This window comes from Sorex fumeus, unplaced genomic scaffold (assembly GCF_029834395.1).
Source record: "Sorex fumeus unplaced genomic scaffold, SorFum_2.1 ptg000080l, whole genome shotgun sequence".
Lineage (NCBI taxonomy): Eukaryota > Metazoa > Chordata > Mammalia > Eulipotyphla > Soricidae > Sorex > Sorex fumeus.
In genome coordinates, this window is record NW_026606137.1 from 3,851,943 (window position 1) to 3,879,861 (window position 27,919).

The 27,919-nt window shown below is 45.1% G+C and overlaps 1 protein-coding gene across 1 annotated transcript in view; it reads right to left on the bottom strand.

The window, feature by feature from the left end:
* PKHD1 (PKHD1 ciliary IPT domain containing fibrocystin/polyductin) overlaps positions 1-27,919 on the bottom strand; it is a 579,380-nt gene that overhangs the window by 522,097 nt on the left and 29,364 nt on the right. The window contains exons 11-21 of the mRNA XM_056130637.1: positions 26,368-26,469; positions 25,334-25,429; positions 20,448-20,589; positions 17,628-17,742; positions 14,642-14,920; positions 13,026-13,115; positions 12,846-12,936; positions 11,543-11,685; positions 8,283-8,413; positions 6,751-6,926; positions 1,859-1,997 (exon numbers count right to left, since the gene is read on the bottom strand). Of these exons, the coding sequence (XP_055986612.1) occupies positions 1,859-1,997; positions 6,751-6,926; positions 8,283-8,413; positions 11,543-11,685; positions 12,846-12,936; positions 13,026-13,115; positions 14,642-14,920; positions 17,628-17,742; positions 20,448-20,589; positions 25,334-25,429; positions 26,368-26,469 (1,504 nt within the window). The remainder of the gene's footprint in view (positions 1-1,858; positions 1,998-6,750; positions 6,927-8,282; positions 8,414-11,542; positions 11,686-12,845; positions 12,937-13,025; positions 13,116-14,641; positions 14,921-17,627; positions 17,743-20,447; positions 20,590-25,333; positions 25,430-26,367; positions 26,470-27,919) is intronic.

Genomic DNA, 27,919 nt, shown 5'->3' on the forward strand with positions numbered 1-27,919 from the left:
AGGATGATGGAACGATGAGGACTCATTTTGTTGTTTTATCATTTTTGTTTTGCTTTTATTTATTTCAGTATTGTCTTTTAGGTTATTAGAACAAGATTAAAATTTGTAGGGTTTTTTTTTTTTTTGCTTTTTGGGTCACACCCGGCGATGCTCAGGGGTTACTCCTGGCTCATGCACTCAGGAATTGCTCCTGGCGGTGCTCGGGGGACCATATGGGATGCTGGGAATCGAACTTGTGTTGGCCATGTTGGCTGCGTGCAAGGCAAACGCCCTACCCGCTGTGCTATCGCTCCAGCCCCAAATTTGTAGGGTTGATGTATAAAATTACTGCACTCCTCTGTCACCAATGTGCCCTCCACCAGTGTCCCTTTGTCACTTCTAGTCTAATCTCCCTCCCCCTTCCCAACTTTCCTCATTGCGTGTTATCTGGTTTGCAATCCAAAATCAAGGATTTTTCATTGTTCAATAATTATCTTGGAGATAACATGATAGTGCAGCGGGTAGGGTGTTTGCCTTGCACACGGCCAACCCGGGTTTGATTCCCAGCATCCCATATGGTCCCCCAAGTACCGCCAGGAGTAATTCCTGAGTGCAGAGCCAGGAGGAACCCCTGAACATCGCCGGGTGTAACCCAAAAAGCAAAAGACAAAAAACACAGTAACAATTATCTTATTCCCTTGTTTTATCTCACTTTGGAACATCTAAGAAAAAAAGTGGAGTTTAGAAAATTAGAAAAGAAATTGTAGAGATTAAAGAAAGAGCAATAATACAGTGGGTAGGGTGCTTGTCTTGCCTGCAACTAACCTGTGTTCAATCCCCAGCACCCGATATGATCCTCTGAGCCCCACCAGAAATGACCCCTGAGCACAGAGCCAGGAGTAAGCCCTGAGCACAGCTGGGTGTAAACAGGAAAAAAAAAAAAGCAGAAGGAAGAAAGAAAGAAATTGTAAAGGATCTTAATACTTCCTATCCTTCTAGGGTTTTTGCGACAAATTCAGAGAACAAATGAGAGCATTCTTGTGGTCCAGGTGCTTGGCAGAGCCTAATCCTTAGCTCACAATTTTGTCAACTGCAGTAGCAAGGTTTTGCTAGTAAGAAGCAAAGCCATGGCACTCGGTTGCCATCTGCTGGTAAATCCCTAGGAACTGCAGGTTCTGTTCTTCAGCAGTTAGACTATTCCGTCTCACCTGGAAGGACTGCATTAATATTAATATATGTAAATATATGGGCAATGCGAAGGGTAAACAGAAAACAGTGGCCATGCGAGTCTCTTAAAAACATTAAAAAAATATAGTTTCTTTTAAACACATTCACTAAAAGAAAGTATTCTAAAACTACTTTAGTCCCCAGGCCGGTAGAATTAGTATTGCCCCGAAAGCCTAACAAAAGCCTAACAAAAGCAAATTCTTGAGACCCGCCCCAAACCTACCGAGCTGGAGTCTGTGAAGTTAGACTAAGGTGATCAAAGACCTCCGGGTAATTCTAATGCTGTATCCTCAGGACTGGAAGTGGCTAGCTCAAGCAACAACACAAACTGTTTCTAATTTAAACAAACACAACGTCTGTGTCTTCTGAGGCCAACTAGCAATCCCCCAGAGAGGTAGGGGAGCAGAGACAGCTCCTTTTTTTTTAAAGGACATTGCTTTATTTATTTATTTATTTATTCATTTATTCATTGCTTTTTGGGTCACACCCGGCAATGCACAGGGGTTACTCCTGGCTCTGCACTCAGGAGTTACTCCTGGCGGTGCTCAGGGGACCATAGGGGATGCTGGGAATCGAACCCGGGTCGGCCGCATGCAAGGCAAACGTCCTACCCGCTGTGCTATCTCTCCAGCCCCCAGAGAGAGGTCCTTACCTCGCAGTGATAAGAGGAAGTTCCTGGCCACACCCCAAGGACCAGGCTGTCACATTGTACACTGGAGGAGCTCCATCCACAGAGAGTGATTCCACCAGATTCCCACCTGGACGCGCTGTTCCCGAATCAGCCTGAAAAACTAGACACCAAGAACCCAATGACTATCAAACAGCTCATGTCAGAAGTCTCACCATATTGAATATCCCCACTGGACATGCCGAGTGACTGAACTTTCAGCACACTCAAATCAGATTCCCAGTGCTCCTCTTCATGAAGAACAACGCAAGGAGGTGGCCAAGAGATCCCTTTGCAGTTTTACAATGAATGGAAACTGCTCACTGGAGAAAGAGCTCAAAGGACTGGAGCACATGCTTTGCAAGCCGCAGCCTAGGTTAGCCCTGGCACTGCATGATGTTCCAAGCACTTCTAGTAGCATTCACCAAGTACTTGAACTGGGAGAGACTCCCTGGGCACCATCAGGTGTGGCCCACAAATTAGAAACCAGAAGAGAGAGAGAAGAGGAAGAGGAAGAGGAAGAGGAAGAGGAAGAGGGAGAGGGAGAGGGAGAGGGAGAGGGAGAGGGAGAGGGAGAGGGAGAGGAAGAAGAAAAAGAAGAAGAAGAAGAAGAAGAAGAAGAAGAAGAAGAAGAAGAAGAAGGAGAAGGAGAAGGAGAAGGAGAAGGAGAAGGAGAAGGAGAAGGAGAAGGAGAAGGAGAAGGAGAAGGAGAAGGAGAAGGAGAAGGAGAAGGAGAAGGAGAAGGAGAAGGAGAAGGAGAAGAAGAAGAGGTGGAGGAGGAGGAGGAGGAAGAGGAAGAGGAAGAGGAGGAGGAGGAAGAAGAAGAAGAAGAAGAAGAAGAAGAAGAAGAAGAAGAAGAAGAAGAGGAGGAGGAGGAGGAGGAGGAGGAGGAGGAGGAGGAAGAAGAAGAAGAAGAAGAAGAAGAAGAAGAAGAAGAAGAAGAAGAAGAAGAAGAAGAAGAAGAAGAAGAAGAAGAAGAGAGTTAAGATATCTGCCATGCATCATGCATGCAGCCGACCCAGTTTCATCACTGAGCGCATTACCACAAGCAACCCTGGAAGCTCTTAAACCACTCTCAGATGGTCCATTTAATCCACAGCACTGCAGGGCCCTAGAAGCACCTCATCCTCAGGTCCGTGCACTGAACTGTTCAGTCTATTTAACTGGGAATTCTCAGGAGGGCTCTTGGAGCACTGTTCAGGAATTCCCCAACCCCATCCACAAAAAACAAAAACCAAAGAAGGAGAAAAGACCTGATAGAATATGCAAGGTTACAGTTTAAAGAGGTTAACTCCATAGCAAAGTTCGGTAAGACCCAAGGCAGAGAAAGGTCACTCCTGAGGTCCTGGGAGACTCACAGAGATCAGCTCTTACCATGGGAACGTCCACCCTTTTCCCTTTTATTCCAAGGGCCTGGAAACTCTTGGAACGTACAGCTGAGTCCCCTTAGGAACACTGTGCACGGAGGGCTTATTCATGGGGTGGCATCTGCACATGTGTGGAAACGGTGCCAGCTGGAGCACAGCCCGTTGTTCAAGCCCTGATTTTCCACTTCTGGTGGGTAACCACTTGGCTGATCAACCCAACCCTAGTCACTCTTTCATTTGTAAAGTGGGAATCGTGACCAGTCAATCTGCACGGCAAGGGGAGTTGAGTGAAAAGGCACAGTGAGAAAAATCAACACAATGGACTTTTTTTTAAAGGTTTTTGTTTGTTTTTAATTCATATTTTGGTTTGGGGGCCACACCCAGCAGTGTTCAGGCCTTACTCTTAGCCCTGCACTCAGGAATCATTCCTGACTCTGAACTAAAGGGACTGTGTGAGTTGCTGGGATTGAATCCAGCTCATTTGGTGTGCAAAACAAAAGCCCTACCTGCTGTACTACTGATCCTGCCCCACACAAAGATATTTTAATGTCTTCTCCCCTCCTACTAAGTATTGGGTCAAGGAAGCATCTTTCCTGACTATATAGTTGAGAGAGACACTGAACAGGTTATAGGCAACATCGTTCCATCTCCTACTTTTAGCCCAGCATCTGAAACAGAGCAGGTGCTCAATAAATGTTTATTCATTCTGTGGGTACCAGGTCAAGGAAGTATTGGCTCTGGTGCCAACGCTCTCTGGGATTCAAATGTCCCTATGTCCCAGCTGGGTGTTGGGGGAAAGCTGTCCAGTACCTCTCAGTGTAGGTCTCCCCGCCTATAAAGTGGGGTTGCTAGGACCACCTGGGGGGGGGGGTTCTGAGACCTTAATTAGGAATTGTTGATATCTACAGGTAGACAACAGCTTTCAGAGAGGACGTCGGGTGAAAAAATACAGTGAAGTAGTATCAAACCGATCAGAAAAAAAAATGTCAATGAAGTAGGAATACCATGCCCTGTTGTGCAGCTTGTGTTGCCACTAAATGATCCTCAGGGGAAAGTTACAGCCAGCAGATGATCATAGAACGTAGGAGACAGATGGCGTCACCCAAAGCACCCACCGTCTTCTTTCTTTGCCTTCTCCCTTCCCACTTCACATCCACGTCCCTACATGGTTCAAGATAGTGACAAAGGTGAAGACATTTTGGTGACAGGGCTGAAGGCATATGGAAGGACTCCAGATCTTTAGTGTTGAGGTTTGGAGGCGTGGATGGCATTTAAGGGAGAGAAGAATAGGAAACCATACCTATTGTGTAGGTCTGAGCTTCCCAACCAGTGTGTTCAAACACATGAAATCTTAGGTCCCTCCACCCCACAGGAATCCAGGCAGCACGTGGAGACCTCCAAAGGTCCCAGACTATGGTCTGAGGCACCAAGAAATTGAGACAGTGACCCAGTCCCCTGTATGCATCCACATTGTCTAAGTGTCTCATAACTAGAGCAGAATTCACATCATCAATAAATAACCCAGCCTGACCCAGCAAGTCCCCAAGCTCCTAAATCAACAAAACAGATAAAAGATGGAAATCTGATGAGTGTCCAAGATGATGCCATTTCAGAGATGGGCATCCTTGCCACCCACCCTACCACCCTTGCCCCCAAATTCTCCCATCTTCAGCTCTGTTTTCAAGCATAAGATTCAAAATTGCACACTTTTCAAATATAAATGTCTTGTCTTATTTCTTTCTCCTTGGAGGGAGGGAGAAAGAAAAGGTTAAAGATGGGGGAATATGGCGGCTGCACGGGAGCCTTGTGGACAGCAGGTTTGAGCCAGGGGTGGGGGCAGCAGGGACCTCATGGAAAGGGGAGCGTTCTGGGCCGTCCTTCACGCCCAACCAAGGTCACCAGCTGCCCCCAACGAGCGGCTCTCCAGCACGGCCACGACTCCAGAGCACAGAAAACAATCTATTAACTCTCTAACTTTTAATAGAAATACTTCCAGGGTTAATAAGTAAAATAGCAGAAATCCAAAACCACGCGGCTGCTATTGCGGCCACACGACATCATTTTATTCTTAAACCCAGCGGTAGAAAGCAAATCATTTCACAACGCTGTTTCAGCATGTCTGATTGGGCGAGGGGTCATAAACTCTAAACAATAATGGTGCATCTTCTATCGAAACAATGTATTTAGTCAAAGTAGATAGAGTATTAACTAGAACTCATCTGCCTCACAGGAATTGGGAGGGGTGGGAGGTGGGGTTCTATTGGGGTTCGCAGTTAAAAATAAGTATTGGTAAAGGGAAATGTATTTGATATTTACATGACTGAGACCTAAACCCGAAAGCTCTGTAACTTTTCCCACAGTGATTCAATAAAAAAATAAATTACATATAAAAAAAAAGATGGGGGAATAGTGTTTAAAAAGAGCAAAATAACTGAAAGATAGAGAGAAAATGATGAAAGAAGAAAAGTAAGAAAAAGTTGGAATCTTGGGGTTCTGAGAGCAAACTCAGGCACCTATTCTCACCAGAGGTTTCTCTTCCCCTTCAAAAGGATCTGAAATGAGCACTTAGTGCCGAAGACACGTGGACAAAGGTAGGTGAGATCATTGTGTCAAGGCGAGGCCAACAGACCTTACGGAGAACGTGGCCTCACAGGAGCTCTGAGGGCTAGGGAAGAGGGATGCAGAAGAGCACAAAGCAGGAGAAGGTGCTTCTCAGAGAACATGCTTGTACTCCTGGCCTCCAGATATCTCTAAAAATCACATACCTGGGGCTGGAGCAATAGTACAGTGGGTAGGGAGCTTGCCTTGCTCTCGGCCGACCCGGATTCGATTCCCAGCATTCCATATGGTCCCCCGAGCACCACTAGAACTAATTCCTGAGTTCAAAGCCAGGAGTAACCCCTGAGCATCGCTGGGCATGACCCAAAAAGCAAAAATAAATAAATAAATAAATAAATAAATAAATTATATATCAGATTTTCAGCCCATTTACAAGGCCAGAAATTGCTGTGTTCTTTTCCAGTCTTTGTGTGACCAAGGTGGAGAAATCCACTGGGTTGAACAATAAACAATAATGATGGTGATACAATAATTATTAGTACTTCTTCTGGTGTTCTTACTAAGATCAGGACTTATGAGAAGTGCATTATAGCATACAATAATTTATCATCATGCGACCCCTCATTTCTCATTTGACTATCCTCACACCCATTTTATAGATATGGAAACCAAGGTTTTTTCTCCCTGAGCACATGGAAAAACTGGGGTAGCAACACAGCTACCAGAAGTCAAGGCGAGCATTGGAGGAAACACAGGAAAAGGCAGAACTAGCAGGAAAGATGCATTGGCCAAGGATGGACAATCCCAGCCCCATCTTCTTTCTAGAACCAAGGCCACAGGGCTACAATCACCTCCTCTCTCTCAGAAAAGAGAAGCAGCAGGTTGGCAGGCAAGTTTGAGGTTGGCATTTTGACCAACAGGCTTTTGGAGGAGAGTGAATTCAGCGATCACCTGTTAGGTTTCTGTCTGCAATGATAATTTCATCCACGTAGAATGTGCCTGGTCCCTGACTCAGAGGGTGGAGATCGATCCGATGAACCAAATACTCAGAGTTTGCCGACGGTATCTGAAGAGGGGTGGAACCAAGTACACAAGTTTTCCAGAGGTCAGTGCAAGTGAACCGCCACCTGAAAACCAAGGACAGAGCACATATGGGTCGCTGGTGCTGGGCACCTGAGAGGTCTCGCTCTCAGAGGTAGCCCCCAGAACCACCTACCACCTATCCCCCTTACCCAAAGTGTCATCTGAGCTGTAGGGGCAAACATCCCATCCCACACACTCAGATGAGTTTGTGGTACAACACACGTCAGTCACAATTGAAGTCAATCATTCATTCCTGCACTCAGCGTCAGCAGCGGCTTGAAATCATGTTATGACTATGTGTCTCAGGCAGATGTCTGTACTAGAAACTAACTCCAGAGAAGATTCATACTGCCGGGCTTTCCTGGGCTCCTTTAGGTTTAAAATCTTGTATAACTGGGACCCGTGGTGGTGGAAAATGGGCACTGGTGGAGGGACAGGTGTTTGATCATTGTATAATTGAAACCCAAGCACAAAAATTTGTAAATCTACAACTGTACCTCATGGTGTTTCACTAATAAAAATTTAAAAAATTTTACCTCATGGTGTTTCACTAATAATAATAAAAAAAAATGTTATTTGACCATAAAAAAATTTTAAAAATTTTAAAAAAATAAACCTGAAATTCAAAATGAAAAAATAAATAAATAAATAAATAAAATCGTGTATAAAACCCCTACTGAAAAGTGCAAGAGGCACTGGACCAAAGAATGAAAGCTTTGAGTCTCTGTTTACTTGCTGATCACATTTTGATGAATCATAAATTCTCTGGGTCATGTTTGGAAGGTTCGTGAAAGTCTCTTCCAGAGCTGCAGAGATAGTACAGCAGGTCAATCACTTGCCTCACTCACGGCTAACTCAGGTTCAATACTTCCCACCCCACCCCCCATAACCCGAACCCTATCAGGAGTAATCCCTGAGCACTGACCCAGGAAGTAAGCTCTGAGCACTGACATGCAAGGCCCAGAAGGGGGGAAAAAATAAGGTCACTGTCAAATATAGTCTATGACTGATCCCTAGGAGAAATGTAAGATTCCTGAGAAGGATTAGGTTCTTAACAATCAACCGCTCTTAAATCAAAATTTCTTTCTCAAATCCCACATGCAGGGCGGAAGCCATAGCACAGCAGGTAAGGCATTTGCCTTGCACGCAGCCGGCCCGGGTTCGATTCCCAGCATCCCATATGGTCCCCTGAGCACCACCAGGAGTAATTCCTGAGTGCGGAGCCAGGAGTAACCCGTGAGTATCACTGGGTGTAACCCCCCCAAAAAAAATCCTAATGCACAAGGCCCCGAATTAGTAGCCCAGGTCTAGACATGAAAGGCCAGTAATCCCTCAGATGAGTTACTGTTCCCCAAAGAGCCTGTGGGCCCAGAACACAGAATCCACACCACGCTTCGTACTTGCTGGGATCAGGGCGGGGGAGATGCCAGTCACAGGTGATATTCTTCCTCATGCTGCTTTGAAAGTCAGTTGTGAAGTACAGGGTCACCTTCAGGAGATCCTGTATGTGGCCCTTGAATGCCATGCACAGCTGTTAACAGCAAAGAAGAGTTTCAACTCTTGGATCACTACCCCGAGGCCCATGAGTCGTGAGGGGAGTTCAGGGTCCCCATCAGAGGCTGTGAGGGAGGGAATCGCCCAGTTCCTGACTCCCTGGGCTTCTCAGTCTAGCTGAAGAAACAAATAGCTTGTGTGGTTATTTATTCAACAAAAAGTGGCATAGAGCTACAGTGTAGGAACTCATAAAGAGATCAGAGAGTTACCGACTGCCTGGCACTATGCTTAGAAGTGAGTTACTGGCATCTGACGGAGAAAGCCCCTTTCTGACCCAGAGATCTGTGCAGTCTTGAATCGAACCTCTTTAGCTCTGTGATTCAGTTCTGAAACTCAACTCCCCGGCATGCCAGGTTTCTTTTTCTGCATTATTTGGCACGAGAACTCTTTCAAGCAGCGGCCCCAACTCTGTTGGCTTTGAATTGGGTCACTCTTTGCTAAGGGGGTGTTCGCTGCCTTGTAAGATGTTAAGCGCCCCGGAAAGTTCCTCCCCACTGACTGCCAGGACCACTTCCACAGTTGTTCCACCCCGAACGCTCTGTTTGCTGTGAGTCTTCAGAGGGGTGAAACGCACCCCCGTTGGAAGCTCTGCTATGGCATATTAAACTGTGGGACTCGACCCCAGGTGACTTCACAAACCTGAGTTTGGAGATTAGCAAAAAAAGAAAACTTTTGACATTTATTTTTAAATTACTTTTTAAAATAAACTGATGACTTACTGCCAGTAAATGTTACCTTTACAGACCTATGTTATATACCTATATTTTAGGGGTCACATAAAAAAACGTAAGGAGACTAACACCCAGGAATGGCTGAGATTAGTGCCATGAATTTTGCTCCATAACTTGGAGGCCAGCCACACGTGCTAGGGGAAAAGGAAACTCAGATAGAGAAGAGAGCACCAAATAAAGGGTGTTGTGAGGATCCTCCCAGGGTGGGAGAAGCATGCTGAAAGTAGACGATAGACCAAACATGATTGCCACTCAATGCCTCTCTTGCAAAACACAGGACCCAAAAGAAGAGAGAGAGATCAAGGGGGAATGCCCTGCCACAGAGGCAGGGTGGGATGGGAGGGATGGGGGTGGGAAGGATGTTGGGACCCATAATGGTGGAGGATGGGCGCTGGTGGAAGAATGGGTGTTTGATCATTGTATAACTGAAACCCAAGCACAAAAATTTCTAAGTCTAATGGAAAGTATCATATTAAGCGAAATGAGTCAGAAAGAAAGGGATAGACACAGAAAGATTGCATTCATCTGGGGAACATAAAGCAACAAAATAGGAGAATAACACCCAGGAATGGCCGAGATTAGTACCAAGAATTTTGCTCCATAACTTGGAGGCCAGCCACACGTGCTAGGGGAAAAGGAAGCTCAGATAGAGAAGAGAGCACCAAATAAAGGGTGTTTTGAAAATCCTCCCAGGGTAGGAGAAGCATGCTGAAAGTAGACTATAGACCAAACATGACTGCCACTCAATGCCTCTCTTGCAAAACACAGGACCCTAAAGAAGAGAGAGAGATCAAGGGGGAATGCTCTGCCACAGAGGCAGGGTGGGATGGGGGGGATGGGGGGTGGGAAGGATGCTGGGACCCATGGTGGTGGAGGATGGGCGCTGGTGGAGGGATGGGTGCTTGGTCATTGTATAACTGAAACTCAAGCACAAAAACTTGTAAGTCTACAACTGTACCTCATGGTGTTTCACTAATAAAAAAAATTTTAAAAAAAAAAAGTAAGGAACGTTTATGAAGCCCTACTACAGAAGGAAAGCTAAAGGGAAGTGAGGGTCTCCGTCTCCACCGTTTAGTCCCAGCTCCCCCGGAGCACAACTAGGGAAGGCCTGGAAGCCACGACCAGAAGCTCACATCGCCACCACAATCCCAGAGAGACATCGTATTTCACCCACTTCACAAATGAGCAAACCTAGAAAACCCCAAGGGCTTTCAGCATCTGGTGTCACAATTCAAAAGCAGAATCTCTCTCCGTTGTCTGCACTCAGACCCAAAAAGAACAAAGACGAGAGAGCATCGAGAATGTTCCACTGCTCTCACCTGGAATACAAAGGCATTTCCTCATAATGGGCTAGAGCGATAGCACAGCGGTAGGGCGTTTGCCTTGCATGCAGCCAACATGGCTGACCCAAGTTCGATTCTTCCGCCCCTCTTGGAGAGCCCAGCAAGCTACCGAGAGTATCTCGCCCACATGGCAGAGCCTGGCAGGCTACCCGTGATGTATTCGATATGCCAAACACAGTAACAACGAAGTCTCCAATGGATACGTTACTGGGCCCACTCGAGCAAATCGATGAACAACAGGAGGACAGTGACATTCCTCATAACAAGCGCTCTAAGTTCACATTTGAAACAGCAACGGAGTCCCGAACACCTTGAGCACGTCACAGAAACTATGCTCCTTTTTCTTTTATTTTTCTTTATATAATGCTTTCAGTATACATCTCCCATCCCAAGCAATCCCTCCAACCATCATTGACTTAGTGATCCCTTCTCTATCCCAGCTGCCTTCTCCCCCAGCTCATAAGGCAGGCTTCCAATGGTGGAGCAATCTTCCTGGTCTTGTCTCTATTGTCCTTGGATATTAGTCTCATGATATTTTATATTCCACAAATGATTGTAGTCCTTCTATGTCTGTCCCTCTCTTTCTGACTCATTTCACTTGGCATGATACTCTCCATGACCATCCACTTATAATCAAATTTCATGACTTCTTCCTTCCTAACAACTGCATAGTATTCCTCTGTGTAGATGTACCATAGTTTCTTCAACCAGTCATCTGTTCTCAGAGACTTAAGTTGTTTCCAGATTCTGGCTATTGTGAACAGTGCTACAACGAACATACAGGTGCAGATGTCATTTCTACTGGTGGGGGAGAAGGGATTCTCTTTTATTGTTGGTGGGAATGCTGGCTGGTCCAGCCATTTTGGATAACAATACAGGCATTCCTTACAAAACTAGAAACCGAGCTTCCATTTGACCCCACAATATCACTTCTGGGAATATATCCTGATCCTTTTTCTTTAATCTCACACCCAGACAATAGGGGCGCCTCCCTCCCATCCTGTTTAGAAGCAGGAGACCTTTCCTACTTACCTGTGAATACTGATGGAGCCAGTAGCCCTGGGGGGCAGTCAGGGGAATCAAGACAAGATGTCGAGGCTGGGAGAGGCTATATCTTCCACAGAAGGGCTCTGTCCTACTGGTGAGCTGCCCATCAGAGCTGGAAACGTCTAGGCCTGGATGTAGTTTGGATAAAATGGGAAGATTGGCATTGATGTTAAACAAAACGAAGCTTTCTCATCCCTGTGCAGGAAGTGGTTTGGGGACCTGCGTTATAGCCTCTGCAGTTCCGAAGCAAGCCAGGTAGGGATAAGAGGTGGAGGGGTAAAGGGGGGTATAAGGTGGTGTAAGGGGCTCGATTGGCACATTCCTCCCAACTGTGAAAAGGTCCAGCTAGAGAAACTTGTGTAGTGCTTCAGAGCATCAAACACTGATTATCCTTTTCCTTGTGGACCATGAAAAAAAAAAACCTATTGATAAGCAAAATTGCATAATGGCATACCAAGATTAATTTAATAAACCTGAGCAGATTACTAAAAAAATCTACCCTTGTGGGGCAAGGGGTTAAAAACATTAAGATACACCCTTATATTTTAAGCACTGGGTAAGATGACCCTCTTTTGTCATAAGTCCTTTATTTGAAATGCAATTTGACTTAAATAAGATACATACTTAGGAATTCATTCAAGTTCTATTTCTCTCTCGACATCCCCATATCATTTGTCCCATCTCCCACTCAGGGGATGAGTAGTACTTTGCTCCAACTAATGGCCTAGGGTACCTCTCCACCCTTTATCTTCCTCTAATGCCCACGTCGAACAGTGCCCTCCTGGGCCTGGAGATAAAGTCATAGTCACTCGGTGTTCAAACCCGATTTCTATTGCTTCATCTGACTTGGGGAGCACCTTGGAGAGGAAATTAAAGACAATTCCTGGACTGGAGCTCTAGCACAGCAGGTAGGGCATTTGCCTTGCACTTGGTCGATCAGAGTTCAATTCTGAGCATCCCATCTGGTCCCCCAAGCACCGCCAGGAGTAATTCCTGAGTGCAAAGCCAGGAGTAACCCCTGTGTATTGCCGATGTGACCCAAAAAGAAAAATGAATAAATGAATGAATGAATAAATAAATAGCACAGCGGGTAGGGCGTTCGCCTTACAAGCGGCCAACATGGCTGACCCGAGTTCGATTCCTCCACCCCTCTCGGAGAGCCCGGCAAGCTACCGAGAGTATTCGATATGCCAGACACAGTAACAAATAAATACAATTCCCATTTTACAAAGAAAGCAAAAAGAAATAATGACCAAGGTCTGATTTGTTGTCCATTCAGATGCAGTACCTTGTTCGAATCCGAGTCGGAGGAGGGTGTTTGCCGAAAGGGGTTCCAATTGACATTTGACTGCAAGTAACTCCTCAATGGCTGTTTGAATCTATTAAGGAAACCAATAGAGGTGAGTATGATGGACACGTCGACCTCCCCTCTCCTTCCCGCCACTCTTCAGTTGAAGAAGCTTCCCACCTGGTGGGCTGTGGCATTGGCAACCATTGGCTGACTAGAGACATTGTCCCATATCAGGAGAAAATGCCCATTTCCAGTCACTGTCAGCATCTACAAAGTCAAGGGTGACAGGAATAAATGACATTCTCATTAAAAGCCAGAGAGTCCATCCAAGTCATCCATTGGTTTAATGCTATTTTTCATACTGTAAAAAAATCAAACATTTTATTATTGTCTGTCTCATGATCATTTAGACATTCCTGGAGAACACAAGTGTAATTGCCACATGAACATTTTCCTTGAAATACACACACAACTATCTCCTATTGATCCACGTTTTTCTTTTTGATATAAGGCTTACATTTTGCCACTGATAGCTCACTTTCAGGGACTCTCTCCTGGGGTGAGCTGGCAGCCCTGTGGCATCAGGCCCTCAAAAGCTTAGCCAGGGCTGAGAGATTGTAGAGAAAGTAAGGTGCCTGTCTTGCATTATAATGATACTGGTTCTATCCCGGACACCATATTTGGTCTCCCCAGAACTACCAGAGGTGTCTTCTAAGCAGAAAGCCAGAAATAGTTCCCAAGAAACACAGGGTGTGATTCTCCCCCCCTCCACAAAAAAAAAAAAAATGAAGATGAGGGACCAAAGAGATAGTACAGAGGACAGGGCACTTGCCTTACATACAGTTGACCCACGATCAATCCCAGTCATCCCATTTGGTCCCTGAAATACCACCAGGAGTGATTCCTGAGGGCAGAGTCAGGAGTAAACTCCTAAGCATTGCCAGGTGTGGCCCAAAAACCAAAACAAAAAAAAAAACTAAAAGAAGAGAAAGAGAAGAAAGGAGGAGGGGAGGGAAGGAGAGGAAAAGGAGTAAGAAAGAGATATGTAGTCTCTCCTTCATTTCCAACAGACTGCTCCACTAATTATAGTTTTGCTCTGCAAGAAAATCTAGGTAACTGAATTCCTTTTTTTCCTATTGTTTTCTACTTTGTTCTATGGCACCTGTATACCTATTTATATTAAACTGCAAAACATTGAGAGCAGTGTCCATGTTGATTTATCTTTGTTTACCTTCAAAAAACGACTAAAAGTCATCTCTATCAATATTGTTCAAAAAAATATGGGGCACAATAGAGAAAATCATGCTTGGTATTAACAAGTTGACTTAGGAGAAAAAAAAAACAGCCTATGTCAAAACAGGACCTGACCAGACCCGGATCCAAGAAGCTGCAAATTCTGCTACATAAACATACACGTGCATGTGTGCGTAGGTGCGTTCGTGTATGTATTTGTGTGTGTGTGTGTGTGTGTGTCTGTGTGTGTGTAAGACCTTAGCTCTACCTTGGGGGCTAGGTTTTCAAAAGAAGATTTATCAGAACTTAATTTTACAAAACCAATTTTACAGAACCAATTCCATGAGATGAGTAAGATCATATCCATAATAAGACTTTGGACTTTTCAATGAACTCACAGTCCTTTGGAGAGAGCACCTATTTCTCTGACAGCAGAGTTGGCATCATAACCTAGGTCTCCAGGCTTCAGCCAATTGACCTTCCCCATAGGCAAGATTATATTCCTTCCAGAATTTAGTCCCTGAATCAAACCCCATGGTAGTAGGATAGGAGTCACAGACCTGGATTTCTGGAAGCCTCTTGGCATGGACTCTGATCTGATGCTTCTCTCGAAGGTAAGTGTTGATCACCTCGGGGTTCAGCCAGGTGTTGTGGATCTGCACGCCAATTCTCATCCCCCTGCTGGGGGCTTTCCCATTCTGCTCCGCTTCCAAGTAGTACCTGGCTCCATGGGACAGCTCCAACTTGGGAGTCTTCTGTTGCCAAATCCCTTCATTCTCATTCTGCTCCCAAGAGTCAAACCAGTCAGCAATGCCCTCCCTGATAGATGCCACTTTCACCTGTGTCCGAATAAACATATTGTCATCAATGACATGTGTGGGACACTTCTAGGCATCTCTCACTCAGTGGCTGAACAGCAACCAACAAGCAATTTTAGGACTGCTCTGATTTTTCCAAGAAGTTAACCCAATCACTCTAGTTCTTAATTCTCCCTCTGTCATCTCTCTCTCTTACACGGATCCCTCTCTTCCTTCCCTTTACACCTGTTCTCTGACTCCCTATCTCCGTGTCCCTCCTCTGAGCAGTAATCAGATGAGACTCTGGGGACATATTTAAACCAACTTAAACCCTCGATTGACTGTGCTCATAGCTTTATAAAGCCCAGCTCCCGGAAGAGAACAGCGCAGAGTCTCCTGCCCCTGCGCCTGGCTGTCCTCGCCGGAGCCCCTTGGAGGGGAACGGGTCGAGCTTTCCTCCCCGCCCCGACCAGGGCTCCGGCAGCCAAAGACCTCCAGAACCAGCCACCACCATGCTGAGACCACTCTTCGCACACATGAAGGTACTGGCAGAGGAACAAAGGCACGCGGATCCCAGGGCCGGCCGAGATCTCCAAGCCTACTCGGATAGGGGCTGAGCATCCTCCACCCAGATCCTCCAAATTCCAATAGGCAGGGGTCACACCCACCAACTGGCCCCCTGGAGCCATGTAATCCCATCAGCGGCCAAGACTCAGAGACTGTAAAATCCAGCTCCCAGAAGTGCGCAGCCACATTCGCGGCCGCGGGACATCTTGTCATCTCATTCCTACTTTGGACAAACTGGCAGGCTACCGAATGTAACCTGCCCACATGGCAGAGTCTGGCAAACTTCCCGTGGCGTACCCAATATGCCAAATACCAGTAACAATGATGGGTCTCATTCTCCTAATTCTGAAAGAGCCTTGAATATGGCACTTTTTAAAAAAATCTCAGGGCTAGGATGAAGGAGACCTTACTGGGGCCTGCTCGAGGCAATCGACGAATAACAGGATGGTTGTGATTGATTGTGATTGTGCTCATAGCGGTATTAAGCAAACTGAGACACCTCGGATGACTTGATTCCATACATATATCTTTAGTCTATTGGCAAAGCAATTTCACAAAGGCATAAGAATAATTTGAGGGGGGCAGGGAGAGAGATATGTCATTCTTTGTCAATGGTACTGGTGAGGTTTGGAATTTGTTGAAAATTTTCCATTCTTATCTTCAAAGAAAATATAATATTCCTGCATAAGACTGGCTAGAAGTCTACTCAAAATTAGCGGGGTAAACAAATAAGATTTGTAGTAGGACAAATCTATGTTTAAGTCTTATACAGTGGTCCAGTGGTCCTGGATCAGACATGCAGTCTTGCTTAAGTCTTAATTTCCTGGATCTGGAAAATTAGAGATAAAGATATATAGCCCACATAGATGCTTTAAAAATTATATATCTAAGGTCTAGAGCAGTAGTATAGTGGGTACAGCATTTTCCTTGCATACAGGTGTCCTGGGTTCAATAGGATTGATCCCTGAGTATAGGCCAGGGGTAAGCCCTGAGCTTGGCCAGGTATGGCCAAAAAACAAACAAATGAAAATTTAAAGATTTATCTTAGATGTATCATGTCTCACTACTCACTAAATGGAAGGCAAATTCTTTTCAACAATTCAAAAGCCTTGATTAAAATAGTCTAAATAAAAACCACTACCCTTACCAAAACAAACAAACAAACAAACAAAAATTTCTTGATTACTGGGCTGGAGCAATAGCACAGCGGGTAGGGCGTTTGCCTTGCATGCGACCGACCCGGGTTCGATTCCCAGCAGCCATATGGTCCCCTGAGCACAGCCAGGGGTAATTCCTGAGCTCAGAGCCAGGAGTAGTCCCTGTGCATCGCCGGGTGTAACCCAAAAAGAAAAAAAAAATTCTTGGTTACTTAATAGCTTAGTAAAAATTCTTGGTTACTTATCTGTAGAACACATGAGCTTTATTTTGATTCTTTTCTAAGTTTTGTTTTCAGAAGGAATGGCAACAATCACGAATCATGACCATCCTGTTATTCGTCAATTGCTCGAGCAGGCCCCAGTAACGTCTCCTTCATTCTAGCCCTGAGATTTTTAAGAAAGTGCTATATTCAAGGCTCTTTAGGAGAATGAGACCCATCATTGTTACTGGTATTTGGCATATTTGGTACGTCACGGGGAGTTTGCCAGACTCTGCCCTGTGGGCAGTTTACATGCGGTAGCCTGCCAGTTTGTCCAAAATAGGAATGAGATAATAAGATGTCATAATAAGATGTCTGCACTGTTCTCTTCCAGGAGCTGGGTTTTATAGTCTCTGAGTCTTGGCCGTTGATGGGATTACACGGTGCCAGAGGACCAGTTGGTGGGTGTGACCCCCGCCTACTGGAATTCGGAGGATCTGGGTGGAGGATGCTCAGCCCCGACCTGAGTAGGCTTGGAGATCTCAGCCCCGGGACCCGCTTGCCTTTGTTCCTCTGCTGGTACCTTCAGGTGTGCGGAGAGTGGTCTCAGCATGGTGGTGGCTGGTCCTGGAGGTCTTCTGCTGCCGGAGCCCTGGTCGGGACAGGGAGGAAAGCTCAACCTGCTCCCCTCCAAGGGGCCCCAGCGAGGACAGCCGGGCGCGGGGGCAGGAGACTGCACTGTTCTTTTCCGGGAGCTGGTTTTTATATTCTCTGAGTCTTGGCCGTTGATGGGATTACAAAGGAAAAATAAAAGAAAGGAAGTACCTTGGCCCTTGGATCCTCTGATTGACTGAAGTAGAGGGAAGCTGGGCTGTCTGCCTGAATCCAGAACGTGTAATTGTTTGTCTCTGGGGCCATGAAGAACCCACGGAGCCGTGCTCTGAAAGGCAGAGGAGCACAGCTTTATGAGGGCAACAGAGTTCTGAATCTCCCAACCAGCACACGGTTGCCTCTTACGCATTATTTGCTTGCATGACAAGAAGGAACAGTTACCTGAATCTGTACCAAGCAGATGATCTGAGTTCTCCAGTTATATCCTCCCCCCCTCAACCCCTGCCCACTTCAAAAGTTCCTTCTATGTCACTCCACTTTCAGAAGAGATCTATTGCCTGTTTTCATTAACCCAGTGAAACTCAGATATCCCCCTGCCATCACCAGCCATTGTGGCAATATTCCACACAAAATGGCTGTTTCCCTTTGGTACATTTACACAATGGAGTACTATGTAAAGGTAAAAAGGTAGGTAAAGGCCCTCCCGTTGATCATTGATTTGCTCGAGGGGGCCCAGTAACGTCTCCATTGGAGACTTTGTTGTTACTGTGTTTGGCATATCGAATACGTCATGGGGAGCTTGCCAGGCTCTGCCGTGCAGGCGAGATACTCTCGGTAGCTTGCCGGGCTCTCCGAGAGGGGCGGAGGAATCGAACTCGGGTCGGCCATGTTGGCTGCATGCAAGGCAAACGCCCTACCGCTGTGCTATCGCTCCAGCCCTATACATAGCCCAGTACTATGTAGCTGTTAGAAAAAAATGAAGTCATGAAACTTACATACAAGTGGTACTACATGGAAAGTATCATGTTAAGTGAAATGAGTCTAAAAGAGTGGGATAGACACAGAAAGATTGCGTTCATCAGGGGAGCATAAAGTAACAAAATAGGAAACTAACACCCAAGAATGGCTGAGATTAGTATCAGGAATTTTGACCCATGGCTTGGAGGCCATCCACACATGCTAGGGGGGAAAGGGAGCTCAGATAGAGAAGGGAGCACCAAATAAAGGGTGTTGGGAGGATCCTCCCAGGATGGGAGAAGCATGCTGAAAGTAGACTCTAGACCAAACATGATTGCCACTCAATGCCTCTCTTGCAAACCACAGGACCCAAAAGGAGAGAGAGAGAACAAAAGGGAATACCCTGACACAGTGGCAGGGTGGGATGTGGGGGGGTGGGGGGTGGGAGAGATACTGGGATCCTTGGTGGTGGGAAATAGGCACTGGTGGAGGGATGGGTATTCTATCATTGTATAACTGAAACCCAAGCACAAAAATTTGTAAGTCTACAACTGTACCTCATGGTGTTTCACTAATAAAAATCTAAAGGTAAGCTAAGGTAAGGCCCTCCCGTTGATCATCGATTTGCTCGAGCGGGCCCAGTAACGTCTCCATTGGAGACTTTGTTGTTACTGTGTCTGGCATATCGAATACGTCACGGGCAGCTTGCCAGGCTCTGCTGTGCGGGCGAGATACTCTCGGTAGCTTGCCGGGCTCTCCGAGAGGGGTGGAGGAATCGAACTCGGGTCGGCCATGTTCCAAAAGTACATGAGTGGTTGCAAGGTCAACCTAAAGTCAACCTGCAGCAAAAATTTAAAAATAAAATAAATAAATAAATAAATAAAATGTAAAAGAAAAACCAAAATGGCTGTTTCCAAATTTGTTCCTTAGCCTCTGCACCCTCAAACTCCAAGGAAAATGTTTTCAACTTTCCTTGACATACGGCAAATGTTCATTCAGCATCTCAACCATGTGTCTGCAGCTATGTGCTAGTATCTACCAAATTCTCTGGCCTGCTCAGCCCAGTGTTGCAATTAATAAAGATTACATGGTGAAACTATGTATAAGGTAGAAAATATCAATGTTGCATCACAAATCACAATCACAAATCATCCTGTTAATTGTCAATTGCCTCGAGCAGGCCCCAGTAATGTCTCCTTCATCCTAGCCCTGAGATTATATTCAAGGCTCTTTAGGAGAATGAGACCCATCATTGTTACTGGTATTTGGCATATTGGGTACGCCACGGGGAGTTTGCCAGACTCTGCCATGATCAATGTTACATGTTGCTCAAAATTTAGCATACACCTTATAAGGGAAGGGTCTGTGCTAAGCGTTGGATCAAAGATCAAACAAAGATCAAACCTGTTGCCGTCGAATTAGAGACTATTATAAATTCTCCTCTGAAAACCTCGTTTATGATAATAAAGATGGTTTTGATGCTGGGAAATGTACACGGGTGGAGGGATGAGAGTTGGAACACTGTGTGACTGAAACCCAATTATGAATAACTTTGTAATGGTCGATCTCACAATGATTCAATAAAAAAATATATTTTTAAATTTTTTTATTTTTTATTAGTGAAACACTATGAGGTACAGTTGTAGACTTACAGATTTTTGTGCTTGGGTTTCAGTTATATAATGATCAAATACCCATCCCTCCACCAGTGCCCATTTCCCACCACCACGGATCCCAGTATCCCTCCCACACCCATCCCCCCACCCCACCCTGCCTCTGTGGCAGGGCATTCCCTTTTGTTCTCTCTCTCCTTTTGGGTGTTGTGGTTTGCAAAAGAGGCAATGGGTGACAATCATGTTTAGTCTATAGTCTACTTTCCGCATGCTTCTCCCATCCTGGGAGGATCCTCCCAAAACCCTTTATTTGGTGCTCCCTTCTCTATCTGAGCCAAAAATAGCCGAGATCAGTACCAGGAGGATTACTCCATGGCTTAGAGGCCAGCCGGGCATTCTAGGGGAAAAAAATATTTTTAAAGATGATTTGGATATTTATTTCCACTTTTTTTCCAAAACACACCTGAAAGGTTGTCCTTCGTTTGACCAAAATCCAAATGGAGAACTGGCGTTAGGTACAATTTGCCAGCTGTATCCAGAAGTGGTCTCAGTCAGGCCTGCATCCTCTTCAGCATCTCCAACTTCAAAAAGGAGCCCTCGATTGCCTAAAAGACATCCAAACTTGGTCAACAACAGAAGAAATCTTCTCTTACTTGGGAAACCACTTTCCTTCGGGGTACAGCATCAAAGATGATCTAGGAATTCTCTGAAGAGATGAGTCAGCTGGGACCTAGAAGGGCTGGCCATATCCAGACATCTATATAACTGGGCAGGTGTTCAGGAAAGCAGAAAATATGTACAGGGCATAGCCCCTTTGAAAGAGAATTGAAAAGAAACCATAAAAGTGATATTTTCAGAGAACCAGAGACGACTAGGAAACCCCTTTGTAATGCAAATTCTGAAGAAGAGAACAAATTCCTGGAGAAAAAAAATATGGAAGAGGAAAAAAATGTTACAGTTGAATAAAAGGAGGAACATGTGAATGAGTCGTTTAATGATTCCTAAACCCAGAACTAGATTTTACTATTCTTTAAGGACCAGTTCAGCCTAGACATTTTTTTAAAGCCCCTTTCCCTAAAAATATTGGCAATTCTTAATTTTTTCACCTGCTCTTGAGTCCATTTTTAGTTCCACGCACAAAACAAATTACATGGTGTACTGCTCATACTTGCTAGACAATGTCAATTGTCTCTGATGTATTTATTGCATCGTACTTTATAAGAAAATTCTGAGACAGTATACACAGGGGCCATTGATAGGGGATACTAACCTGACTTCAAATTTCTGGATTCAAAGCAGAGTGACAGACACAGAATTATCTCTCATGTGAAATATAAAGAAACAGTAAGGGAATAACAAATGCTTGAAGCAACAGAAACTGAGAACTGGTCCTTAGTAGGAAGCTTACCATGATGGGGTGTTGGGGAGGAATAGGACAGTGGGAACGACACGGGGATAATGATGGAGAGAACTGGACCACTGGTTGGAAGGACACTGGGATAATGATGGAGGGGAGTGGACATGCTGATAGGGGTGTGATGCTGGAATGTTTTATTCATGAAACTCCAAACTCCACCATTTGTATTGTTAAGTCAAAGTGCCTAAAATAAAATAAATCTGAGCAAACCATGCTCTGGGTTCAGATTTCAACTTCACGATTTCCTCGATGTATTGCTTTAATCCAATTGCTTAATGACTTCATTTCCTCATGCAACAAAACGGGATTTAAAATGACATACTAAAAATTAACAACATTTGAGTTACATGTCAATCATGTACCAATAATACTAGGTAAAATAGATAATTTAGTAATTCAGGGAAGGTGGTTAAAGAGACTTGAGATATTAACAAAGATCCTGAAATATAGTAATGACTTAATAAGGGATATTTGTGGTACCGGATATTGCATCATTTTGAACTATTACTTTTGCTTCTTATCAAATTTGAAAAGGGAAAACTTGCTAGAAAAAAAGTGGGGAAAATAGTTTATTTTAAAGAATATTATTTTTAAACCTGTTTATTAGTACAGCAGGCTCTCACCTCCATCACTTTCACTGCATTTGGTCCTCCAAATCCTACCAACAGTGATCCCTGAATGCAGAGCCAGGATTAAGTCCTGAACAACCACAAGGATTAAATCCAAGTCTCCAAACCAAAGAAATAAAGTGAAATAAAATAAACCAGTTTCTCAGCTTCAGCACCACTAATATTTGGAACTAAATAATTCTACCCAGTCTGTATATAAACAAATGTTTAGCTATACCCCTGACCTCTGCATTTTAGAGGTCAAGAACCCCACCACCCCCACTCACTGTAACCAGACATTGCTAAATGTCCTCGGAGACCACTGAGAACTTTCCATAACAATTTGCCCTACTTCCAAGCTACTTTCAGAAGCTCTTCATAAGAAACACTGTTAACTCTCAGGAACAGCTGCTGTCATGAAATTATCCCATAAAGACCCAAGAAGCTAAAGCAAGGAGCCTCTCCAAGAGGGAAGGGCTGCTTCCTCGCTGACACAGGAAATACAAATTCTCTCCCATCACTTGCTTCAGTTGTTTTGTTTCCGTGGATGGCAGTTTTCTCTGAGCCAAAATGGCAGGTCTGGGACCTAGAGAATGCCCAAGTCAAAGATTTGCATGCATTTTCATACCCACATGGCTTTTCTGGAGAAAGGTTTCTCACCTACTGGGCAACTTTCCATGAAAGTGTATGTGTCTCTTGAGAGAAACCCACTGTCTATAGTTTAACCGTAAAGCCAGCCCCTTGTGGGGCAGATAAAGATCTAGCCTGTGGTTGCAGGCTACTTAACATACTGACTGCCCTTAATCCCTAACTACACTTCAGATTTCAGTTCTAACGCTCACCACAAGCGTCCCAATGGCCCAAGGATGCCGGACTGCCAGGGACCCCAGTATCCATGATTACGAGGCCACCGAATGGTGCTTGAGTGCCTTCGGGACCCCTTGGGGAACCAGGCAGTGCTGGATGGAGATGGAACCTGGCATCAGCCCCAGGCAAAGCACAGTCCCTAACCCCTGTGCTATCTCATACTACCTCTCCAGCCCAGGTGGAAGCATTTCTTTTAATATTCAAAGTTATTTATTATTTTGTTTCCACAGCAGTGCATATGAGAGTTTCAGTTGCTCAACGCTAGTACTAACAACATCACCTAATTAAAAAAAAAAATTTATTGAAGGGGCTGGAGTGAAAGCACAGCGGGTAGGGCGTTTGCCTTGCACGCGGCCGACCCGGGTTCTATTCCCAGCATCCCATATGGTCCCCCAAGCACAGCCAGGAGTAATTCCTGAGTGCATGAACCAGGAGTAACCCCTGTGCATCGCTGGGTGTGACCCAAAAAGAAAAAAAAAGTTTATTGAATCACGGTGAGGTACACAGTAACAAAGTTGTTCTTGATTGGGTTTCAGTCAACAATGACAAATAGAAGCTTTAAGGAGAGAGCAGGTAGAATCCTCCGTTTTAGGCAAAGAATGTGATGGCCATCACACAATTAATTTTACTTTTCACTTTTCCCATAGCAGACAGCTACCTGTACTGAAGCACTGTAGCACTGTCCTCCCGTTGTTCAGTGATTTGCTCGAGCGGGCACCAGTAACGTCTCACAACAAACTGTGAGACTTGTTGTTACTGTTTTGGGCATATTGAAAAAGTCACGGGTAGCTTGCCAGGCTTTGCCATGTAGGCGAGATACTCTTGGTAGCTTGTCAGCCTCTCCGAGAGGGGTGGAGGAATCAAACCCGGGTCAGCCCTGTGCAAGGCAAACACCCTACCTGCTGTGCTATCATCGCTCCAGCCCAGATAATTAACATGATAATCTGTTAATTATCATAGGAAACAAATGATAGCAGGTTCCTGAAATAATGAGTATATGTGACTTACCTTTTCACCATTCTATTGTTTAACTGGCAAAAGTTTCAGTCATATAATGTTTCAAGGACCAAAAAAAAAAAACCTTTTCAAATGCAAGTTTCGCACACTTTCTTTTGACATTGTCTTAAGATCATCGCAGACTCTATTTTCATAATCCCATTTTCTTAAAATACGAGCATGCAACCAACCCTGACTGTGGAGGGAGGCCATGCATGGAGGAGTTGATTTCCTCCAGTGCTATAGCATTATCTTTTTTTTTTTAATTTTATTCGTGAAACAGCATGAGGTGCAGTTGTAGACATTCAAATTTTTGTGCTTGGGTTTCAGTTATGCAATGATTGAGTACCCATCCCTTCACCGGTGCCTATTCCCCACCTCCAATGCTCCCAGCATTCCTCCCATCCCCCATCACCCCCATCCCACCCTGCCTCTGTGGCAGGGCATTCCCGTTTATTCTCTCTCTCCTTTTGGGTGCTGTGGTTTGCAAAAGATGCATTGAGTGTCTATCATGTTCTTTGGTGCATTGGTGTTTCCTGGATACAGTCTTAAGCTGATCCAAGATCATTCATTCTTCTAGCTGGGGCTAGAGCGAAGAACCTCTCTAAGAGAGAAGAAAAGTGCCTGCCATAAAGGTGAGGGGGTGGGCAGTGGAAACTGAGGGCAGGAGTGAAACTGGGGACATTGGTGGTGGAAAATGTACACTGGTGAGGGGACCGGTGTTGGAACATTATATGACTGAAAGTCAAACTTTGTAACTGTGTATCTCACTGTGATTCAATTAAAAAATAATTAAATTTTGAGATGTTCTTTAAAAAAAAGAAAAACCGTCTGAATGGAAAGCACCAAATATGGCACTACTGACCCTGGGTCACTGAGTGAACCATCCTAACTTTGAGATAGAATACAAACACCTCCATGTCTGCTCGCCAGCTCTCAGTGGTCCAAACATGCAACCAGAAGGAGAGGGAGAAAGAAAGGGAATGCCCTGTCGCAGAGGCAGGGTGGGATGGGGGGATGGGGAGTGAGAGGGATACTGGGATCAGTGGTGGTGGAGTATGGGCACTGGTGGAGGGATGGGTACTTGATCATTGTATAACTGAAACCCACTGTCCCTGTCACTGCCACTGTCCTCCCTTTGTTCATCGATTTGCTTAAGCGGGCCCAGTAACATCTCCATTGTGAGACTTTTTGTTACTGTGTTTGGCCTATCGAATACTCTCAGTAGCTTGCCAGGCTGTCCGAGAGGGGCGGAGGAATCGAACCCGGCTCGGCCGGGCTGGCTGAGCACAAGGCAAATGCCCTACTACTGTGCTATCACTGAAACCCAAGCACAAAAATTTGTAAGTCTACAACTGTACTTCATGATGTTTCACTAATAAAATTTAAAAAAAAAATACAAAAGAAACAGAGAAAAAAATGCAACCAGAGGTCCCTGAGCAGTGTTGATGAAAATCTCACCTGGCTGAGGAGCCTCTAGCCTCGCCCCATTTCCTGGAGCCCTGGTGGTGCACACAATCTTTCGGGGGGACACGTGTCTGATAGCACATGGAAGACCTGAGGAGAAATGCTTCATTAGATAGATGCCAGTGATAGAGATCTTGAGTACAGAAATCCTGTCCTAGACTTAGAGCTGAGATGGTGAATCACAGGACCTTGCAAACGTAGGTGAGGCAAAGAACTGGCCATGGGCAGTCCAAGCAACTGAGAAAGCATCCCTCCTGACAGGGTGACACATTGCAAAAAGCTATCACCAAAGTGTAAGCCAGACCATTCAACACTTGCACTGAAGACCACAACACCCTAAAGGAGAAAGAGAATCAAAAGGAATGCACCTGCCACTGAGGCGAATTAGGGGAGGGGAAGGGGGAATTGGGGGCAGGGATGGGAGGGATACTGGGAACATTGGTGTTGGAGAATGGGCACTGGTGGAGGGATGGGTACTGGATCATTGCATGATTGAAACGTAAGCACGAAAGTTTGCAAGTCTGTAACTGCACCTCATGGTGATTTATTAAAAAATTATTTTTTTAAAAAAGTGTATGCCAGGTGGGCATGTTAGAAGCAGCTCAGTGGCAAGAGTTTGTCTTCCAACGCTTATCCAGAGAGAAGACCGCAGGGAAGCACTGGGGTGGGGGAAAGGCTGCCTTTTGAGAGAATGGACTTTTGTGAAGAGAAAACTCCACTGTTGTTGACTTTTGTGAAGAGAAAACTCCACTGTTGAAAACTCCACTCCAAGGTGTGGGATTCTGGAAGAACTTCCAAAAACCAATGAGGTTCTCTACAGGGCATCCAATTTCTGCCACACCTTTGCCGAGTTGTGAGGCCATAATTGGTTTTAACCAGACACAGGTCAGGGACATTAGAACCGATGGCATGATGAGTAGTGAGAGGCAGATTGTTTTTCACCCCCTGTCCATGCCATAGGAGATGTCCAACCCCCTACAGCATTTTATAGACACGAACTGTTTCTTCCGCCACGTCAACTTAGTTACCTGCAATGGTAACCTGGGCGGGACTGTCAAAGAAGTTTCCCGTAATTGTGATATCTGTTCTTCCGCCAAGGCTCCCACTTTCTGGAAACACAGAGAGCAGTTCTATAAGAGAAGCAAAATACACAGAAAAGAAGATGAATCAGAAAATAATACACAATAGAAGTCATTAATAATTTCTTTAGTTTTCTAAGACCATGGGCTGGAGCGATAGCACAGCGGGTAGGGCGTCTGCCTTGCACGCAGCCAACATGGCCGACCCTAGTTCGATTCCTCCTCCCTTCTCGGAGAGCCCGGCAAGCTACCGAGAGTATTCGATATGCCAGACACAGTAACAACAAAGTCTCCAATGGAGACATTACTGGGCCCGCTCGAGCAAATCGACGATCAACGGGAGGGCCTTTCCCTTTACCTTTACCTTTCTAAGACCATGAAGAGTAAAGAAGCTTCTCTCTACCTCCCCCCCACCCCCAGGGCCAGAGAGATAGTACAGCAGATAAGATCCTTGCCTTAACATATGGTCATTCCAGGTGTGAGAACCCTGGCACTGCCTATGGTCCTCCAAACCCCACCAAGAGTGATCCCCGAGCACAGAGCCAGGAGAAAGACTTAAGACTTTCTAGACATAGCACAAACAACACAAAAAGTTTTTTTCTGGGGGGTCTGGTGCCGCCAGCAGGTCTACCTGTACTTGCGGGGTGAGTGCGTCGGCAGCCTGATGGTGTCTTGAGATTTTCAGATACCCCAAAATTGCTGCTGTGCCTTTAGCCAGACCCCAACAGCTTGGGACCAAGTTTATCCAAAAATTAAATGGCCAAAAGTTAGGTATGTGGGAACCACACTCACAAGCCACCTCTGGTTCAGTTATGTAAGCTCATGTATTTGCCTTATTTCAAAGATCCATAGATCTCGAGAGAGATCAAAAGACACAACTAGGGCTGGTAGCGCAGAGGTAAGCCCATGACTGAGATCTCTAAGCCTGCTTGAATTGGGACTGGGCCTCCTCCCTCCAGGTGCCGAGTTTTCCAATAGCTTGGCAGTCACACCCACAAACTGACCCTGACGCCATGTAATCTCATCAACAGCCAAAACCCAGAGACCATAAACTAAAGTTCCCAGAATAGAATGACACAGAATTTCCTGGACATTATATTCTATCCATAACGAGCAATACAAAACAAATCGTCTAGCATTGCCTTTTCGTCAGTTTTGAGTGTTGGTGAGACTGGTGTGAAAATGTTGAATTGTAACCAAAGTAGAGAGAGTATGGGAGAAATTGTCTGCCACACAGGCAGGGGAAAGGTTGGAATGGGCTGGGGGTGGGGGGGAATGCTGGGAATTTTGATGGTGGAAAATGTGCACTGGTGAAGGAATGGGTGTTTGATGATTGTATGACAGAAGCTCAAACATGAAAGCTTTGTAACTGTATCTCAAGGTATGTCAATAAAAAGGGGGGGAAATAATAAAATAAAATTAACATTCTGCATAAAAAAGGTAAAGTGGAAAAAAGTTTTTTTTCTGTAACAGCAATGTAAATGTAAATCATTTTAAAATT